Source organism: Solea senegalensis, linkage group LG10 (assembly GCF_019176455.1).
Source record: "Solea senegalensis isolate Sse05_10M linkage group LG10, IFAPA_SoseM_1, whole genome shotgun sequence".
Classification (NCBI taxonomy): Eukaryota; Metazoa; Chordata; class Actinopteri; order Pleuronectiformes; family Soleidae; genus Solea; species Solea senegalensis.
Genome location: NC_058030.1, coordinates 16,763,772 through 16,786,516, shown reverse-complemented (window position 1 = coordinate 16,786,516; position 22,745 = coordinate 16,763,772). Strand labels below are relative to the sequence as shown.

Below are 22,745 nucleotides of genomic sequence, written 5' to 3'. Positions count from 1 at the left end.
TCATTAAAAATCTCTGGCCTGCGGCAAAGTCTTTTTTGCATATTCTGATGTCACCTCCTCTCTGAACATCAAATGCATTTGCACTCTATGCCTCTGGTGAGTGTGTGTGTGTGAGTGTGTGTGTGTGTGTGTGCGCAGTTTACATTTGTGTGTTTCCACTGTGCCACTGTGGTGCGAGTCCAGACACAGCAAACCGCACCACCCATTAACACAGTCAGACATGCTAGCTGGAGCAGACTGGTGTTCAATCACTGTTGTCACGGGGATGTTTATGGAAATACTATTGTTGATGTAACTAATGCTTTTGTGATTGCAGCATGTATATGCAGAATCTTTCCACAGATAATTAGTGATGAAAAAAAAAAAACCCCGACCGAGGCTCTGCCTTTCAACAATGTCACCAAACACAACAGTGAGAAACCGCGTCACAAAATCTTTAAACAGCGCTGTGACTGTGTGGTGAAATTTATGGATTATCAACTCTTATAAACAAAAACTAAGGCCAATGGAAAACATGCATGTGTCAACAGTTAAAGTGGAGGAACTTATATAAGTACAATTTTAAATGACAATATGTATGGTTTATTTTTCAAAACTATTTCATTTTTTGATATTTCATGTCTCTATTATTACTGTTTTAGATATAATTCAGTGTTATAGATTAAATTACCAATGTATAAAATTGCTGCAATCAGTGCAGTTACCAAATAAAACTGTAAAACTACTTAACTCATTAATACATTATAACAATTCATCAAATAGTCTTTGTTCCTGAGACTTGGCCCATTAAAAAATGGATAACAAAAAAAAATAACAAAACATAACAAAACAATAAAACACAAATATAAAACACACAAATAAATACGTTAATACTTTTTATTAATATCCTTTTAATACTTTTTCTTAATATCATAACACTCACAGGAAGCATTTTTGTACGTGTTTGTTATAAACATTTTACATTTCTAATGTTAGCTTTTAATACTGATATATGATGCATTGTATGTGTATTTGGAGATGATTATGATGAGACTGTATTTCTGGCTTCCATCATAACAAATTATTGATGCATGACATTTATTTCCAATGGAGTATTCTTATATATGAGTATTACCACTCATATTAAAAAAAAACAAGTACCCAATTCATGAGTGCAAGCTCTAACATCAAAAACATTGAGCGTTTATTTTTGAACGTTTTCTTCTCTCGGCCGTATTCCTCCCACAAAGAGATGTTTAATGGCTCCACAAACCCAGCACTGATTGATTGACAGTGGTCAATTATCAGTGCCTCTCTGTCCCGTATTGATCTGCAGGCGAGATTAGTATCGTTTCTCCAGCTCTCTGTCTCGCAGGTCATGTAACATGCTCTGACCCTGCTGTGGATACAAATGGCACATATATCTCCAGAACCACTCCAAATGTCATCTGTCAGACAGGATCACAGAGAATACCAGGGTAGAGAGTGGTTTGGGGTATAAACACACACACACACACACACTAAAGTAAACACTATCTACCACAGAATATCATTATCAACCTTGAGCCATCGAGATGTCCCTTGTTACAGAACACCAATTATGTCATTTGGCAGGTTTGTCAGCGTCACGATGTTTGCCCTGCAGGTATACATTTTCAAAAGGTGACACAGGAACAAGTGCTTGAATGGAATCTCCCGTTCAGTGTGCATTCACTTTTGTCTAATAGACAGAACCACTATTATTGAGCCAGCCACCACACCAGTCTGTCTCGCAGATAAAGAAGCCCACTGAATTCAGAGGCCAAAGTGTGGCAGCAGGGGAACAAGTAGTGAAGTCTCGGTGCCAGGTTGAGAATTCAGAGCTTCCCCTCTGTCTGTAATCAGGTGAGATGACAGGGAGCGAGTGCTGGTTGGTGGCTCTCTGGCGGCCCTGACAGCCTGTCACGGGGAGATCACTGCCACATGCCTGTCTGTCCACAACGATGACGGCTGACCCGTCCAACATGGCCCACCCCTCACTGGTCATGCCATCCCTGTCTGCCGTCGGACGTCTCTGACAGCTGACAAGACACCTGGGGCACGGCAGGTGTTGGGGGCCAGAGCGCTGCTACCTGTACAGACAACAGGATTTACTGCCGCCGAGGATAAGAGAGGAAAGAAGTGTGAAAAGGGAGCATTTGTTTTTAAAAAAGAAAGGATCACATCCTGAAGTTGGCTAAAAACCTTACGAGGGATTTGCTTCCAATTAGAAGTATCTATCTATCCGTTTTTGTCTCCACCCACAAAGTACAAAATATACATCATATCCTCACTTTTGACAAAAAACGTGTGCATGTGTGTGTGTGTGTATAAGTGTGCTCTCTTTGCATGTGTGTGAGCATTACATTTCTTTTTCCACAGCATAAGTCCCTTTAGAAGTGGAGACAAAGGAGGCAGGCGGCGAGAGTCTCGGCTGCTGCTGAAACATATGGGCCATGTCATTTATCACGTCTGCTGGTGAAGGAATGAGAGCCCATCAGTGGCCTGCCATTGATCCCTGTATGGGCCGGCCATTGTTTCCTGCAGCACCTGGTGGAGTTCTGTCTGCATCTAATGGGGGGAGGAGGAGACATAGGGAGAAGGCGAGGCGTTAACGCTTTCTAGGCTCCATTTTTTTTGAGCTGCGGAAAATTAGGAAAAGAAAAGTTTGGATCTTGTGTGTGTATGTGATATTAGTTGTGTCTTTTTGTACTTCAGAAGCATCTGATCAGGCTTTTCACATACATTATTTTATTTGAATCCAGGGCAATTGCAGTCACTGCCCACTGTTAATGGACTTGTGCACAGAGACTTTATTACAGAATGTAAATTCATTTAACGGCAATTGTTAAAAAGTGCAACTCTGAGAGAAGAGAAGGTGATGTATGAACACTTTCTTTAAGCTGCAGAACATAAGAACAAAAGAGAAGCTTGTATTGTGATGAGTGGATATTAGTTTGTATTTTTGTACTTCAAAAATATTTGAGTTATCTCTTCTACTTAATTTATAAGTCATAATGTTGGCAGGAAGTGTGTTGATCTGCTTTTAAAAAGAGCAACTGATCTATCAATCGGACATGTACTCATGTTAAGTGAATATAGACTTTTTGAAGTCAGGGTGGTCATGCGAGACTCTGCCACTCATGTTGACCTTGTATATAAACAGAAAGTTTAGAAATTTCTGTTTGTATTTCTTTGTTGTAACAATGCTTCTTGGCAGTAAATAGTATACCGTTGAAAAGCCTGTTTATTTCCCTTTTAAATGGTGCTACATTTGTAAGGAAAATGCATTTGTGGGCTGAGCAGCAGAGTGGAGTATGTGGGTTGTGCCCATGAAAAACTTGCCAAATCTTCTCTGCCAATGCCAAACCACTTATTCTGCTATAATCAACCAAACACACGTTCCCTTACTTTTTGTCCTAAGTTTAGAAAGATTACTACAGGATGGATATTGCTGAATAAGTGTGACCTGAAAATGGCACCAACAAGAGTTTTGAATTCATAACCCAAGAATTTTTAAGATTACATTTATTCTGCAACCAGTCTGTGTTCCATTATTTAAACAACAACAATAATAATAATAATAATAATAATAATAATAATAATAACAACATGTGCTGGCATCTGGGCTTTACCACACTAATATAACTTAATGCCATATTTCTAGATGGAAATAAAACTAAATACATTAAATATTGACATCTTTATCAGATTTTACTGGTGGCACACGTCTGAAGCTGCACCAACAAGGGCGGTGTGCAAGTGAATCATAATCCGTGGAATAAAAATAGGAATTAACAAGCATGAAGTAATAAAAGATCAAACTTTTTTAATAAAATGTTTATTTTTTTACGGCCTTTGCTGTTGCTTGATTCTCTATCCTCAGTAAATAATAAAAAATGCAGCGTGCGTGCACACAGCTTATGTTTTAATAACTGGAGGTTTGCACAAAAGCTGTAATATTTTCACCTGGCTTTGTTAAAAACATTTGCTTACTCAGCATTGTTTATCTGCAGTAATTCATCACACAGGCTTTAAGCTATTGATGGAGCCAGCATCCGTTAGCAGGCTCCTGTCAATGATTCACTCACTAAGCCCATCTGTCAGACGCCCTCTGCTTCTCCCCTCTTCCTCTCCACTAGTGTTCCTCCACTCTGCCCTCCTCTTCCTCGGTGATGGATGGACAAAGTCTTTGACAGCCTCCAACGGCCACATTCAGGACAAGAACCCTTCACAGGTCCAGTTGCTCTCATGTAATTAGTTACAGAGATTATGATTCAGCCAATTGTGGTCTCAAAGTCACCTGTGGCACGGAGGTGAAAAATATTTACAACTTTTCAAAAGAAAGGCTTGGTTGGGGGTTGATTTCTGGAGGTGATTGGTGACTATTTGAGTATTCACAGCTTCACCGAGGACAGTGATCAATAAATCAAGTGCTCACAGAATCCATCATGATTGTGCCATTAAATGCTCCCAGTACAGTCAATGATAAACTGTAGCCAGCGCTTTCATGGGAGATGGTGTGGTGCATCCCTGCAGAGCAGAGTGGAGGAGCTCTGAAGAACACAGGGGAGGGAGGGGTGAAGTATCTGAGTCTGAAGAGAAACCTGAGGATCTTGATGTGAACAGAAATCTGAGGCCTGTGTGTGTGTGTGTGTGTGAGTCAGAGCTCAGGTGCGGCAAAGAGTGCCATCTGTGGGTGAATTGGAAGAAGTGCAGGATGGAGATTCTGAGTCAGAAATTAAATCTCTCATGGCCTTCAACAGAATGACCCACATATTTGTCAATTACATTTTACAAAATCTTGAAAATGGGAATTTGCAGCTTTGAAGTTTATTTTACTATCAAAATAAGACTAAACCCAAAACCCAAGTGATATGGCATATTGTTTTAAATATTAAAAATGGAAATGTCGACTGAGAAATGATGGATTTAGTACAAACTCCACTCTCTAATTTTATGTTCTTTTTGTTACATTTGTTATAAAGTAGATTGAAATAACACATGAGGGAGACAGTAATGCAGATAAGTGTAGGCAGATCAGTGAAAACTATACTTTATTTTATGCATGTGTACTAACATATTAATACTAATTTTCTGATCATGATTATTATATTATAACTCAATTATTAAATTGCAGCAAGATTCAAAGTATGAACTTGGAAACTATAGTGGCTGCATCCAATTATCTTCCTCTTTTCTTGTGCTGTTCATCATATCACATGATCATTTACTCATGGAAATAGATGTTTCCTATTGTTCTGCTTGTTTAAAATAGATTCACATTTAACCACCAGGTTCTGTGTTTAAACACACTTTGTTTGTCCTTTTAAAGGAAATAATGCAATCAATACTACATTAAAGTCTCGCCGTGTAGGAAATACATCCATTTTAACGCCGTGCCCAATCTTAGGGCTTCAAACATAATTGGATGCTTGGCAACTAAATGTTAACTTGAGCAGTCGTGTGTTGTTTCACTTTCAGTTTGTGCACAAAAGGTCAGCGTTTGACTGAGAGTTGATAGTTGCTGTCTGGATGTGAGGGTTTGTCAGTGTGAGTGGTGAAGAGGTGAGCACACAAGTGAACAAGATGACAATAAAAGGAAGCAACATTCTGAAATACATCATAGTCGTTGGTTTGACAGGGAGTTTTCACAAAAATTGGCAAATGACTCTGACACAGTTCTTTCTTTGTTGCCTGTAGACAGAGTGGATGACCACATAATCTTCATCATCATCATCATTGTACTTCACTGCAAGCCATGATGCTCGGGATGACGGTCTATGCTGCATTGTTTTACTGTAGTGACACTTCCTGACCACAGGATTCAGCAGAGGAATCCTGGTAAACCTCAGAAACAGAAAACCAGGCAACGGTTCACAGAAAGACACAAAGAGAAACCAGTGACACAAAAACCAGAATGATGGCAAGAGGTGAATCTGAGGACAATAGGAACAGCTGGTTCTGCTGTTGCTTTGACATGTACAGTGTGTGTCTGCCAATAAAAGTGACACACTGGCTTCACTGCTGACGGGAGCCGCAGGATAAATGCAGAGGTGTGGCACATCATGAGATTTCATATTCAGTCACATGCAATAGAAGTCAATAAAGGGTATGTCAACTATGAGCTGGACAACGATTATGAACATAAGGCCGGAAACAACCGATGTTTTCAAGGTGAGTATGACATTCACTTGATTTCAGAGCAAACATCTAGTTATTGATTATAAAATATTAAATGTGATGGTGTGGGTTCAAAAATAATGTGTGTCTGATTCATTCTGAACCCCCATATCTGAGTGCTATCTGCTGAAATTGCCATATTTCTGGAATGTCATCATTTCACTGTGAATGGCTTTACAGTCATTCCATGTGAAAGATGAATAAACTGAGTAATGTGTTGTGACTAATCAGAAACTCATGTGCATGCACCCTTTGAAACACGTACACAGTAAGACAAAATAAGTCCCTGATACAAGGGACAGAACATTTCATTTCTGATCTGTTATTGATCCTTTTATTAATTTTCCCCCTGACCACAACCATCTGGTGAGGCCTCAGAATGATTCTATGACCCCCTCATTCAGGGTCAGCACTTGCAGGGTGAGAATCACTGACCTCATTTAAATTAAATCTTGTCATTTTAATCTGGCATTCATTATTTATTTTTAATGTATCACACTGGAGAACAAACACGTGGAACTGTCCAAATACTTATGGACTGAAACAGAATAGCACTACTTTATACCATGTACTATCATTTTGAGCGCCTGAATTCTTTACTGAACTCTCAATGGGGAAAAAACAACACTTCTGTAGCATCCATTCTCATAATTTGTCAACACTGCTTTTGTCCAGATTCAGGGAGGACATATGTGTTGTAGACCTTGTCCTGTGTCATAATAGTTGGTCTTAGGCTCATGTTTTACGAATCTTTTCGAAATACCACTAATGTTCTCTGGAAACAGGACACTCAGAGAAAACCCTGGAATTGATTTTCGTTTGCTCTCCATCTTCCTTTCGTCCTTGTGACAATTTCAAAATGTTTCAGTGCTCAAACCAGGAGACCATGTGCAGTAAAGCACTTAATCAAAGCAACTCCAAGAGTCAACATGACATTAAACGCAGCATGCAGGCAGGTAGTAGCTGACAATCTCCGCAGTGATAGTCATTTTTTTTGATCATTAATAATATATCAGACCACAGAGATGATTTACTGACATTAACATCCTGCACCATGAACCATGTCAACCCCTCTGAGACAGAAAACAGGTTTTTCTTCCATCCATTTGGCAACAAAGGGCTTTAAAGTGAGGTGTAGCACAGTCACTGCGTCTCCAGCTGTGCAGAGATCACTGCAGCTTTCACTCTCCCTCGGAGAGCCCGGGCCCTCAGCGGTGACCCCCTCACATCAAACTTGACTGCTCATGTCCTGTCTGCATGCCGAGTTGTCGTGTAGGCTGTGTCGCTCTGTCACGAGACATGTCCCACATTTGCAGCCGCCATCGCCGCCCAGCAGGATGAGTGTGTCTGTCAGGAGAGCTGACACGCATGCCACTTTACTGGGCAACTGACAGAGGGCCACGCCACGTTGTCACTACTCCCATATCTATTGCCTGAGGAGACAAACACACACACACACACACACACACACACACACCTACGTTTATAACACAAATAAAGTGACTGACTGACAGTCTGACTGGATGACCGTTGGTCACTGAGGAAGCTCAAGCGCGGTGTCACCCCTCATTCTTACAATCTCCAGCTGTCACATCAAACACTCTCCTCTTGTGTTGCTCCGCCTTCAGACTCAACCTGACCCTCCTCCTCCTCCTCCTCCTCCATCTTCTGTACTTGAATTTCATCAAGTATCCTGTAGTGCATGAGGGTAACATAATCCCTGCATATTGCATCACACTGGTTGAAGAAGTTGTTGGGTTTGAAATTATTATCCAGTAGTAATTGCAAGTATTCTTTTCTCCTCAGGGTGTCTGGTTTAGATGAACAAAGAAACTCTTTTATGGTATGATTTATCCGAGAACAGATTTGTGTCAGAGCATTAAACTGTCTCTGAAACCCATCAGATGATTTCAGGTGATCGTCCATTTGAATGTGTTGCCAAGTTGATCAATATATGAAAGTTGTGTGTTTACTTTTAAATCTTGACCTTGACCTTACTGTACAGTATGTTTCATGTGTGATGGTGCTCCACAAATGTAATTCGCGATTCACAATATCGTTCAAGATTAAACCTCTGGATTGTAATTATTTTATTAATTATTTTTTGACCTTCTTTAAAAAAACACTTTTGTCTAAAAAGAGGCCTCATGTCATATTTAAAATCTATGAATTCATATCAGTCCACTTCAATACTACACACTCTATGTATCAGTGCCTCTGTTGATAATGCTGTATTCTATCATGTTACAGTAATTCCTGTAATCAACACCCTGGACTGAGTCATTTTAAATCATGGCTATATTGGTGCTTTTACTGAACATGTGGTAAAAGTCACAGCATATAATTGACATTATTTTTAAACTAATCAAATGATCTTTTTCTTCACATTTATATTTAGCCTTTTCTTTTTTACATCATAATTTCCCCTGAGGTGCTGCAGCTGCTGCTGCTGCTGCTGCTGCTGTGAGATGAGGGTGTCCTCTGATGGCTGAAAGGTAAATTACATCATTTGAAATAAAGAAATTCATTGATAAATCACGACAGGGCGTCTTTTATCTCTGTTTATTCAGGATACTTTTCCCTGTAAGCAGCGCCCTGCTGATCAGAGCTGTGGGTCAGTGAGCGGCTGCACAGGAACAGTTTAGGTGTTCAAGGTCCTGATCAGGCTGCTGGAATAGAAAGACAGTTCCATCCATAATGACTCTATACTTTTAATTTGACAAACACCTGGAGACAGGTGTGCACGCCCCACTTTAAGCCCAACCAAAAAGTAATTTATGTCACTGTTTACATCATAATGTGTAGATTTGTATTTCTTCACGCATGAAATATTATAAGAGTGAAATTTTAATTAACTATTTTATAGATAATCATAAACTTGTTTAAGTGTCCCTCGATCCCTCTGCAGGGAATCACTGCAGGGGTAAACTGACGAGTTGCGGTGCCAGCATGTCATCAGTAGGTGGCAGTGTGCATTCACAAATCACATTCACCTCAAAGGCAACAGAATCCAAAATGTTATTTAGTAATAAGATTTGCAACCATAAAGAGAAGTCGCTCTACTGGAGCATGAAGGCATCAGTGAGCTCGCACAGACCTTTCATGTGCACCACACCAAGACTTATGAATAGAAAATATATCATGGGCTCCTCCTCAAAAACCTACAAGGGTTTGAAAGCCTCCTCTCAATCACGCTGTGGTGGTTATGTAAATGTACTGACAGGCTGGATACAGACATCAGGACCATCAGCTGCATGCAACAGTTCTGTGTGCTTCCCCGGTGATGTGCTCCAGTGTCACAGCTGTTTAACTCCAGTAGAACTAGCCAATTAAATATGATGTAGTGCTGTCTGCTGGGACCTCCATGCTGCCGAGTTCATAGTGAAGACTCCCAGAAGCTCAGGTCAGGAGGCTACAGATTCTGGACATAAATGATTAATCCTGAAATTGACTTTGTTCCTCTCAGAGCTTCACTTCTGTTAATTGTTAGCTGAATAAAACACACTGTTCCAGTTTAGTCACTGATTTTCTTTCGCCAATCATTACAGGAATAAAAGGAAGACATACTACAACTATAGAAACATTGTTCATTTATAGGTTATAAGAAAGACATCTAACTTTACTTTTTCCTCTGATAAGGAATTTAAAAAAGAAATCTGCCTATAACATTTGATGATTAAAGTTGGCTTGAACTTCAAAAAAAAGGAACATTTGACATTAATTAATTTCATGGGGTGTTTGAACAAGATCAAGCTCTAAATATTATCAAAGATATTCATTTATTTAAAAGGAAATACATAATACAAATGAAACAAAGTCATTTTTTTCCCCCACATAAATGATTTCATGAGTCATTAACAGCAAAAAGAATCAAGTCCTTGCACGGGAAACTCATTTGCCATCTCACTTGCAGACATTGCTTTTATGAGTTTCATGACATGAGTAGTTTTGACACACGGCGCCTCCAAAAGTGCTTTCTTGTGGATTATATACTGTACAGTGCAATGCCAAGTAAACAATACATCACATCTGATCATTCAGTGGTAAACATCATTTATATCAAAGAGTTTCATCAATAGAGTACATTTAAAGTAGACTTCACATTACACGCTGAGCAACCTCCCAGAGTCTGAGTATTTCACATCAAATTAAATTCACTTCACCCACTCTTCTCACAGTTCAGTTGCCCTCTGCTCTCCTTCAGTTTGTCTCTTTGACCCTCCGGTGTCTTGGACTCTCCTCTCAAATCACAGACCATAGCGCGGAGGGTTTTGAACCTGTCCAGGCGGATGCTCTGGCCTCCCTGAAGCTTGACCTCTGAACCCTGAGTTGCACTGAGGGAGCTGAGGGAGCGCACTGCCACCACGCCGCGCTCCTTTCTAGAGGGGCGGCGCGGTGTGGTCATGGTGCCGAGCTCCCCGGGATGCTCCATGTCCCTGATGACCTCACACAGGTAGCGGGCCAAGTCCTGGCTGGAGAAGGAGAGGGGTTTCTGGGAGCGGCGGAAGGTCAGAGGAGATGGCAGCGTTTCTGTCTCTGAGGGAGGGATGGCCAGACGCAAGGCGATAGCTGCACTGCCATTTGCAGTGGACACTTCCTTCTTGTTGCTGTCCTGAGGAAGCTTAGTTTGTGGGTAGGAGATGATACTGTGTGGGTAACTGTAGCGGAGTGACTGAGCTGGACTGGGCTGGAGGGAGCGCTGCAGCTCCACCATATTAAAGGCATTCTGAGAGGAAATAAGAAAAAAAAGGTCAGAAGAGAAGAAAATAACCGTTCCCCCCCAATGTAATCTTTGTAATCTGTTTAAGAGATAATGAAACAAAAGCATTGCCACATGCCACCAAGCTGTGGTCAGAGCAGTGTAGCTGAGCTAATGCCTCTTCTAGTAAATGAACCTGTTCCCCAGACTGAGATGAAGATCCACTCTGTAGGATGAGATGTTGGCAACAACAGCCCCATTGATTAGCCAAGTAATTAATTATCTGATTGCAAAGAAAGGGGGCGGGTGGAGGTGATGTTATTACCAACACTATTAAAGCAGAGGCATTAACAGCTATTTGGGTCTCCTTGCTTAATTTCAGCTAATTGACTCACATTCGTGGATCTCGAGGGAACTGATATTTGGTGTTCATTTCAAGGCACCAACACAGTGCTCTTTAAATGTTAATGTTTGCTTGTTTTGTCTGCCCTACAGAAGTCCAGAAATAAAACATGATGACATTTAAAACTGTGGAAATGAAAACTTAGGGATGATGTTTATTCTCCTTGTCTAAACACCAGAATGTGCAGGCGCACACAAAAGGTTTACCTGGTCCTGCTCCCCTCCACCTTCCTCATCATAGTTGAGCACGTTCTCCCGTATGTCCTCCCACTCTCCGTGGTGCGCAGACACATGGTACACACCCTCCTTCAGGCCCTTGTGTCTCCGCCAGCAGGAATAGAGAAACAGGCCCAGCATCAACACTGAGGGGAGCCAGAGAGCAGGTTAACACAACAGGACCATGATCACATGGTTACCATTGAGATTCTAAGCAGACAAACACATCTGTGTGTGTGTGTGTGTGTGTGTAAAATGATGTTGACAATGTGAGAAGAAAGTGAAGATGGAAAGTGATGCTACAAAGCTGAGATAGTTGTAAATACAACTATGGTGGAATGTGAATGAATTCTTCATCAAATCTAATAAAACAGCCGACATCCCTCTAAATGAATAGGTAATGCAGACTAATATTTGACTGTAAATGGATTCTACCTCGGAATGATTTGTCCTGTGAAATCTCTTAGTTGCTTTGACTGTGCTGGAAACAGAGGCACCACCTTCCCACCGATTCCCTTTGATGCGCGCTGTCTTATCAAAGGCCGCAGTTCCTTGGTAACCTATTAACTGAATTTGTACTCCTCCCAGCTTAGACACAAAGGCTCAGTGGCTCGGTTGAACATGGAGCGAAATGCTGCAGGAACCGAGCAAGAAAGGTCCTAAAGCACACACATCAATCACAGCTATTGTGTGCTGAATTATACAACATGCTGGACTGACCTTTAAAGTCCATTAATCTCACCACTGTTTTTCTCCCATCTGCCATCCTCTTTTCTCTTTCTCTCTTCGTTGCTATCTGTTTTTACAAGTCCAGACTCCTTTTTTAATCTCTGCATTTCTCTGCTTTTTCTGGTCTCTCTCTATATTGGAACTTCCGTGTCATTCTTCCCGTCTTTCTCATTAAGCCCCTCGGTGTTCCTTTCTTCAGTCCTTCGCTGGCCTCTGCTTTATCTCTCACACGAGATGGGATCTGTTTCAACTAGAATAGTTTTATGTTAGGGTGATGGCTAAGTGCTAAGTATCAATTTAATTGGCACTTGTTTTGAGAAATGCATTAGTCTGGGTCTTTTTAAAAAAATGCTTCAAAAATAACAATAATAATAATAATAACAACAATAATAATAATGCACCCAAAGCTGTGTAGGTCACTCTGACAGGCAGGTAGTTATAAACAAAAATAATCTTACTGGCAGCCAATCTGTGCTAAAAAAAAAGGTATCTCAATTAAAACCCCATCACCTCTATTTTTTGCTGCCTGGAAAATATTTTATCACCTCTGCCTTTTATTTTTATGCTGCTCAAATATTGTTAGAAACAAGCTTGGAAGCTCCCCGCATGTTCCTCATCTACCCCATTCACAGCACCGGGTGGAGGGGAAGGCGGTATCGATCAGCTGACCCAGCTCCTTCGGTGCTGCGTCCAGAGTGCCCTCGCAGAAAACACCAGAATCTCAATGAGGCCCTTCAACCCCCTTTTTATCACCTCCAGAATTACCTGCTCAGAGGTGCAGCCTACAGGCCTGCACTCACCTTAACCCTCAACATCACCTGAGCTGCTATTAAACATATATCTGTAAGAGAGCAGTTCAATTCTCAACCCACAGGGACTGAAGCACAGCTTCTCTGCACAAACACACACACATGCAAAGTTAGGCACAGGTTAATTCACACTCTGCCCTCTGTGTGTGTGTGTGTGTGTGTGTGTGTGCGGTTACATGCCAGTGAGATCAATATCAGGGTGGAGAACAGACCTCGCAGTCATTCATCAATCCATAATGCTGCTGCTTCTCCTCTCTAACCAACAGAGTATTATGATGTTAGCCTTGACTGGACGGTGCATTATGAATGAGCGTCAGGTAAACAACTGCAACATACAGTTGCATGATCAAAACACTTAACCCTTTCACTCTGGCTCCAGACTGAGCTCAGTGAGGGGAAAAAAAATGAAAAATGAGACAGATGAAACATCAAGGCATGGTTTAGGAGAAAAGAAAACTGATGGAGGAGCAGAAGGAAATGACACAGGTGAGAGATGGAGGAGAGTTGGAGGAAATCATTTATTTATAAATCTCTCATGAGTTCAAAAGAACAGGCACTTTACACGATCGCTTAGTATTCAGAGACCCATATGGGCGGCGAATTTCTTCTATTCTTTACCAGCAGATTGTCAGATTTGTGGCTGGATTAATAAAAGCTTGGTCAGACACCAGCTCATCTGTCTCAGTCAGTGGCTCACGCTCAACTCACATTCTACTTGGTCTGTGATGGCTTGTGTAAAACTCAATAATGAATGGATCATTTTAACTTTTAATGCATGTTGGGCAGGGATGGAGTCTCCTTTTAATTTAACACCGAGCCAGCACTCTTACTGAGAACAGCAAGTCCGAGTGTGTGTTTATGGCGGGGGTTCCTGTGGTGATGATTGTCAGAGCTGCACAAGTGTTGTATAACCAGCTGGTTACTGAACCCATACTGGATTAACTCTGTTAACACGCTGATCATAAAACCTTGTTAATTCAAATGAAAAGGTGTGCGGTCAATAGAGAACGCGCTTATCAACCTTAACAGCCTTGAACTGCCTCATCATCGATGTCAAACCGCTATACTTCAAATGGGCTACACACATGGATTTTCATGAATTAGGCCAAGGCTACACTTTATCATCTTTGAATTTATTATTTAATATTGAAGACCACTTTATACGTTTCACTCTCAAGTGTCAAACATAATTGATGTCCCAATACTAGCCACATGCCCTGGAGGGAATGTTGAGTTAGTCATAAAGGCAGGGACAGTGTATTGAATTGCCCAAGCGTTTTATAAGCCTGTCTCTGACAGGAAGACTCATAAACAGTGATGTGGCCCTAAAGAGGGTAGAGAGTGCAACATCATACAGGCCACTCATGCACAAGCACACAGACCTGTCACTTTGTTATTGTAAGAATGAGAAAAATCTAATTTTTAGCTATAGCCCTGAACACAATTCATTTATCTCTTTCCCGAGCCTTAGCAATTAATTAAAAGCATAGCTCATCTTTTTTGACACAGGTGGGGTGTTTTGTGGAGCGATATCAATGCATACACATTTAAAAAGACACTCCTGGCAGCTGATGCCGAGTTTATATTGAATCTTGATTGAATCGTGTTAGACCTTAACATCTCTGACAGTGGCATCAATGCTGCAATTGTATTAGAGTATAAACTGGAGTCATCATCGCATTACAGGTTCAAGTCGAGACGCTAAGATGATTAGTCAGTCAACAGAAAATGAATCAGCAGCTATTCTGATCACCAATTAACCATTTTCACTCACAGGCAACAAATGTGAGGATGTGTGTACTAAAGATATTGTGTTATTATTATTGTTGCCTAATTGTATTCTTCTTTCCATGAAGTATGAAGGGTGCCCACAAGTACAATCTAGTCACCTCTAGTACAGAGTAGCTGTAACTGTATTGAGACTGGTTACAAGATATACATGATGAATTAACATTCATTTATTTTTTACTACTTTGGTACTTAAAACCACTTCAGACTATAAATACCTCAAATGCAAATGTCACTTATATTGTTACCCTTACAGGATTTGCTTGTTTATAGTTATTTGTATGGGGCTAATAGAAAGAACATTTACATAAAATACATCTTTTGGGAGCCATTACATTAGCATGTTACCAAACTTTAAAAGCTTTCTTAAGTTCAAGTCCCTTTACTCTTGAAGGTTGAGATACAGCCAATGTGAACAAACAGTTAGGTATTCGTTTAAATAAATACATTCTTTATATTGAGGTTCATCGTTTTTTTCCTTTCATTTTAGGGTACATTCAAGCCATTTAAAATGAATATAACCCTCACTGTTAGGTTTCCTCAGAAATAAAAGCTGGAGGTCAGTTTGCGACTCAGGAAACAAGCAAATACTGCCCCCGCCACGACCCTCATGTGGAGGATAAAGCGGTACAAGAGGAATGAATGAATGAATGAATGAATGAATGAAAACACTGCCAGGATACAAGAGGATCAGAGCAACAAATGGGCCTTTTGGATTTCTGAAAGGTGTCGGTGGAAATAAAATGCCCCACAGTCTTCCACTTATTCTATCACAATAAAAGAACTAAAGCTGAGGACACAAAACCAAAGGTGGACAGGGGGGGACTGAAGGATCAAAAGAAGAAACACACAGAAACAAATCTCAGATTTCTACACAAACACAGCAAACAAAGAAAGTTAACTGAAGGTGTTAACTCTCTGGAGACACACAGACCCAAAACAAACCCATCAGAGCACTACACCTTCAGCCTCCCTTTATACCAGCCAGCCTCCTGATTACCTTCAGCTGTGGCAGAACAACACAGGTGCACCTAATAGCTTGTGATTGACAAAGAAACCTGTGACCTAGATTTTGAAGACTTTGTCTGTAACGATGTGCTGCTTTTATTGTAAGGTCTTGGTTCTCTGTGGGCAGTTTTTTTCCCCCCATAAAAGGTTGTAAAGAACAAGTTGGTTGAGTTGGTTAAAAAAATGTTTGCTTTCAAATTAGTCTCGAGTGGAGACAACAGGTGCTGTTGTAGGTGGTTGACATGTTGTTATTCTTCTGGCACAACATGTTTTCTGTAAATAAAATAAATTCATTTACTACTGTTGTCTGTGCAGGGCATGTTCTACCAGATAACTGATCCTTGCTCCCTGTATTTTAATCTATTTTATTATATCTCTTTTAACTTTGGCCTCAATTTTGGCCTTCATGTTTGGTCCATAATTTAGCACATAGTATATTAATTATTAAATTATATGTAGGTTGACTTGGGAGAAAAAAAAAGAAAAAAAAGGCTGTGTAAGATGTGAAGGAAAAGGCAAAGAAAGAAGACATGAAGAGAGTACAATGAGTGGATTGGGGGATATAAAACAAGTTGGGCAGATAAAAAGTAAGGCTGAGAGTGAAATTGGCTTCTGAAATGAGAGAGTATCACATACAAAGAAGTGATGAAACACGGAAAAACACATAAAGAAACCGCCCGATTCTGCTGGGACTTTCCCGTGAATCACAAATTATGATGTACAATGTTTTCCCTCCTTGCCTCTCTTCCAGTGCAAATATTTGTTTCATGTTTCCAACAAACTCCCATGGAGAAATCACACCCTGGCACAACTCAAGAGATCAATACATTTACAAGATATGTGTAGGAATACATTACACTGAAACCAACGGCTGTGGAAAACAGTGGATGTTACAGATAAAACAAACATAATGTACGAATTATACCATGATGATAGCAAATAAAAAATACAACAAAACACAAATTAATGTGAAAAAACCCCAGAAAAACAAGTAGACAGAAACAAAACAAAGCCAGAAAACACGAGGAACTATGAAATCAGTATGTTACCACAAGTAGAAGAGGACATAGTCAACATAACTACCTAGGAAGGCCATGACACAGATGCTGATAGCAAACATGGAGCTCAGGCTGAGACTGTTGCCATCCTCGTTGTGGAACATGGCAAGTGTCACCTCGCAGTGCCGTCCCCTGTAGCCCTCGCTGCACTGGCACGTGTAGCGGGACGGCGAGTGAGCCACACAGGTGCCGTGGCGACATGGTCGGCTGGCACAAAGCGTGTAGACACACACTTTGCCCAAGGAGCTCTCTTTGGTCAGGTGGCCTGCAGGGCACCTGTGCAGACAGGAGACAGAAGTGTAAATCAAAGACAAGAGACACTTGGGAAGTTTTCAGATAAAAAGAAAGATTGAATTCTGCAGAGCTGTGAAACCTATGCTGTCAGTGTAAAAATAAATCCCCCAGGAGTTACAACTCTTATATCAGATTTAAAGATATGCTCTTTGAAGGTTACAGACTTTCAACTGTAGAGTGGTAAAAAAAACAAAAAACTAAACAAAACGAAACCGAGAAGCTAAGATTGGCTTTGCACACTATATTTGGACAAAATATCCCCTGACTATCATTCACTACTACTTCTCTCAGTGCGTTATATCCTGAGGCTGCACTACAGTCACAGAATATGGATAATCAGCCGCAGTGAGAAGTCCCACACTGGTTCAGAGTCCTGAAATCATAGCCAGGAGACTTTGTGGCCGTGCAGAGTTTAAAGGGGCAGCTAAGAGTCTGTCAGTCATTGCTGTTAGACACTATCCTTTAAGGCTGGTAAACTATTGAACACTATTTGGTTTAACTTGGCTGAAATCCACCTTGCCCAGGGTTCTCAGTCCTGATCCTGGGGACCCACTGCCCTGCATGTTTTAGATGTTTCCCTGCTCCAGCACACCTGATTCAAATGGCCAGCTCATAAGCAAGCACTGCAGATGCCTGATAACGACCTATTCATTCGAATCAGGTGTGTTGGAGCAGGGAAACGTCTAAAACTTGCAGGACAATGGATCCTCAGGACCAGGAATGAGAAACTCTGGCCTAGTTAACATCTAGTAAGCACTTTGTTACACCTACCTAATATGCTGTTGTTTGCTGCACTGGTTGCATTCCACATAGATTATAAATTTGCACTTTTCACACAACAGACCAAAACAGCAAAAAAAAGAGAGAGAGAGGTCTAACTTGCAGAGTCTGGTGGAGGCCAAATGTTTGGGAAAAACAACTGTCCAATGGGGGTTGGACAAAATGATCTTAAAATTATATCACAATGTTACATCATGATATTGCAATTACAATATAATGACACTATTTTCAGGGTCGTATGGTTGGTGTAGTGGTTAGCACTCCTGCCTTTGCAGGGAGAAGACCCAGGTTTGCGACGAGGTTGGGAAAAAGAGCCTTTCTGCATGATTTTTTTTTTTTTTATCCTGTCCTGCCCAGTACCTAGGACATGTAATATGGTTGACTGCATGCCTTGTGGTGTCGGACAGATTTGTTATGCACAGGGCGAGTAGGTGCTACTCAGAACTGCAGTATTTTTATTAATTTGGTTTAGGATTATGTGGTGTGGGCAGCCGGACCGGACAGGGGGACAGGGAGTGGACAGACAAGGGGAGGGGGAGTGAGCGGAAGGGAGGGAGGGAGGGGGTTTGGGATAGAGAGCGAGAGAGAGAGAGAGAGCGAGGTGGACAACAATATCATTGGTAGTGCATGGGTTAGTAACATTGAACAATTGAAATTATACAAAATAGACAGAACATACTCGACAAGACTAAACATAAACAACATTAGACTGACATTAGTGTGTTAGTAACAAGTTAATAACATTAAACAGTTGAAATTATTTAGTACACACAGAACATACTCTGCAAAACAAAACATAGACAACGTTAGCATTCAGGTACAGTTTCTATAGTAATTGTTAACAACCACATCAAGAGAGTGTGTCCAAGCTATATCAGTTTAGTTTAATTTATCTTAGTGTGTGTGTGTGTGTGAGCGCGCATAACAGTGTATACTGTATGCGCAGAGATTGTCATTAGATGTGGTTGGGTGGGGGACTCGGCCAATGCCCGGCCAATCCCCAGTAGCGGGCCTATAATGATCCAGGGGCATATGGGGCACCTAGCAGCCATACAGGGCAGGAGAGACGAACAGCCACTACCCCCCAGGACAGCAATGCATCCACCCTGCAGGGGACCAATCGGAGGAGTGGCCCAGGCCCCCAGCACCCAGAGCCCGAAGCATAGCCCCCCCAGACCGCCCACCGAGAAGGCACGCCCCCCCCATCCCAGGGAGGGACAGGCGGAGGCCCACGTAGGGCCACAAGCCAAGAGATGGAAGACAGGCAGACCCCCGAGCCAGTCCAGGGCAGATCTCCCAAGCAGAGGCAGGGCCAGAGGTCCAAGGACTTACCACGCCTGACCCTGCAGCACACCGGCGAGGGGCTCCACCAAATGTCCAGGAGTGCTGATGCCCACTGGTGACCCCTGCCGGGTAGGCAGACCTCCGCCCACCACAGCACCTTCAGGGAGGTGCGTCATGATGGGCCACAGCCATACCTCCCGGACACCACCCAGGCCAAGTGTAGGGGACCAGATCCCCCACGTCCAGCAATGCCCCCTGGCCACCGTAGCTGCCCCCACCCAGACTGCCAGCCCCAACACAGCTAAGGGATGAGCAGGAACCGGGCGCCCAGAAGAGCACTCACCACCATCACCCCCCATCCCAGCCCACCAGTGAATGATTTGGTGGTGTGTGCATGTGTGTGTGATGTGTGATATGGGGTATGTTGGTATCTAGTGTGCAGTTAAAATGGAGGGGGAAGATGTGGCACGGACGCCCCACTGCTGGCAGACAGTGGAGCTGTCGCCCACCAGGCCCTAATGTCTAACATGCGATAAAATTAGGGGAGAGTGGCAGATCATCAGGGGGTACGGAGAGTGGCCCCATCATGTGATGGTCCCACCCCCTGATCCCCCATCAGCTCAACCCCCCCAGTGTCCCAGATGTGTGCGTGTAGATGTATCAACCCTTGGGGGGGGGACGTAGAGGTTGGCAAGAGTGCCCCCCCAATTAGGGTGCCAGCTTCCTGACTGGCAGAGCCATACACCCCAATCCCCGGCCAAGAAGGGACACGCCATGGCACCCCACGAGCACCACCGGGGCGAAGGACCAGATACCCCCATGCTCCACCCCAAGGGCCCCCAAAGCAAGGCAGCCCCCCTTGTGCCCCCCACCATGGCCCCCCCGGGACAGAGGATGCACAAGCCCACCCCAGGGCGCAGCGGGGGCACCGCAGCACACACCGCCCGGCACCCCTGGAGGGCAGATCCCAGGGGGGATCAACCCCCCCGCCAGGGGCCGACCCCATCCCCCAGCGCCCCACCTGCAGCACGAAGGCGGCCCAGCCCAAGCCCCACCACCCCAAACCCCCACGGGCCCCTCAAGCCAAGGTGGCAACCATCCCACAGATCCACCCCAATCCCCGCAGGGCAGACCCACAGTCACCGAGGGACAGTAGGCCCAGGGCCACCAACCCACACAGACTGCCAGAAAGCCCCAGCATCCCAGATCCATATCGCGGAGGAAGGTGGTATGGTGCATTTGAGACATGCTGAGAGGTCCTTGCATACCCTACACCAGAATGTGTACACCGGTGTGCATAGCCATATAGCATGCATGTAATGTAGCTATCGGCCATACGCCCCAATCCCGGCCACATCCCTGGCCAAGAAGGGGGGTAACCTGTCCAGGCTAGGGACATGCCACGGCACCCCACGAGCACCACCGGGGAGAAGGCCCAGAAGGACCAGATACCCCCACACCCGACCAGAAGGCATCCCCAACGACAATGATCCCCTGATCCTGGCCCCACCCACTGTGTGCCCACAGTATGCATAGCGCGGGGGAAGGTGGTATGGTGTATTTGAGACATGCTGAGAGGTCCTCGCATACCCTACACCAGAACGTATACACCGGTGTGCATAGCCATATAGCATACATGTAGCTATCTGCTGTGTTTTCGTTGCAGTTTGGGCAGATATTTGATTGTGAAAACCCCAATCTGAACATCCTTTTTCCTTTGTAGTGTATTCTGTGTAAGATTTTGTATTGTATTAGTTGTAGGTCAGGATTTTTTATCATTTTGAATGTGTTAGTATTCTGCATGGATTTTACATGTTCTCCCCGTGTGTGCGCGGGTTTTCTCCGAGTCCTGCCATAGTCCAAAGACTTGCAGATTTGGGGATTAGGCAAATTGGACACTCAATATTGACCGTAGGTGTAAGAGAGGATGGTTGTTTGTCTCTATGTACTCTAAAAGTACACCGAGTGCTGCACTCCACAGTTCGAAGTCCTGAATCCGTTCTTCCTGCCCCTCGAAGCCTGACTGCTGATTTAACCCCCAATCACGCAAAACATCCTGAATATCAGACATTTAAACATATCTAATATAAAATGCATATATGTAAAAATATTTAATTTTAGTAAGTTTTTTTTTCAGTCAGTTTTAGTTTTGTTTGTATTTCTTAGTTTGGATAGACCCTCCAGTTATTATTATTTTATAAATATTTTATGTCATACTGAAGAAAATAGAGATGCAGCAACCCAGATGCCGGTGTGTGATGTATCTCAGGCTGAGAGACAAATCAAATAATTTCTCTTAAAAGTTACTAACATGGATTATAAGCTACAAAAAAAAACTTGTAGATTTCTGATTTAATCATATAATTTGTACAGAAACAAAACAGTATTTCTGCAACAACAGTTTAACAACAACATACTGTGTGTAAGTCAACAATTCAACTAATGCAGTTAAATCTATAATTATTAATTATTTACGGCAAGGAATTTTCGACAAGTAGTAGGACAAACACAGGTTCGATCAGGTCAAATAAATATGGTTAAGCATCTTCTTCTGCAAAATTTGAATCCACAGATATAAGTTATTCCGTCCTAAACCCTGTTTAAATTATATTAAATCATATAAATGAGTTGAAATATATAAAAAAGCTTTAAAATGATATCTCATTGTATCATAATTATGCACAGATGTTCCCTTCGCAAACAGGCAAATGTCGGCCGCATTTGCCTGCTGCATTCAAATTAGCCAACAATTATCCACACTTGGGAGGATCCAGCCCCTGGATTGAGACACAGCTTGTCTCTCACTCCCCTCTCTTGTGTACACCTCACTGACAGTTGTGCTTCACACACACCGTCTGTTTACAAAGGAAGGGGAAGAAGAAGTCTTCATTATAACCTGATATTAACTGGCGGGAAATTGATTGAAGGGGGGCTGCATGTGGCCCATGGGCCAAAAAGTGATTACCTTGTAACTAAAAGGTGGCTTTTTGACTTTGACTTTTGAACACTCAGTCAGTCGATATTTCACACTGTTGCAATATTGGTGAAGGGCCACATCAGAGAGCAATGGCAGCTCTTACCTTGTGACTGAATGCGGTCGATAAAATGTATTGTGTTGTTTTGTGATTTACAGTTATCTTTTGTGATGTGTTATTGTCTTGTCCCATTTCTTGCTGTTATATACATACAGAGATATAAAATAAAGAAAAACATATATTAATAAAGAATGCTTTTTTCCTGAAGAGAGTGCTTTACACTACAGTTCTACCTATGACAGCCTATCTATCACACATCTACCCATTTGCTCACTTGACCCGCTCTACCATTGTTCAGCAGCCACCTCCTCAAGTACGCAGTCTTTATTAGCAGGTGGTACCAAACTTTATTTAAAACTACAACTGCTAATTTTCTTTTTTGCCATAAAGAGGCAATGGAAACAACTTTAGAACATGTAACTAACATATCATCTCCTTTCATGCTTAGCTAACGACTTAGCAA

The 22,745-nt window shown here is 42.4% G+C and overlaps 1 protein-coding gene across 1 annotated transcript in view; it reads right to left on the bottom strand.

The window, feature by feature from the left end:
* Positions 1-9,871: 9,871 nt before the first annotated feature.
* The window catches only part of LOC122776018 (neural-cadherin-like), a 93,325-nt gene continuing 80,451 nt past the window's right edge, over positions 9,872-22,745 (bottom strand). Inside the window, exons 31-33 of the mRNA XM_044036327.1 lie at positions 16,915-17,165; positions 11,489-11,643; positions 9,872-10,906 (exon numbers count right to left, since the gene is read on the bottom strand). Coding sequence (XP_043892262.1) covers positions 10,340-10,906; positions 11,489-11,643; positions 16,915-17,165 — 973 coding nt within the window. The 3' untranslated portion in view covers positions 9,872-10,339. The remainder of the gene's footprint in view (positions 10,907-11,488; positions 11,644-16,914; positions 17,166-22,745) is intronic.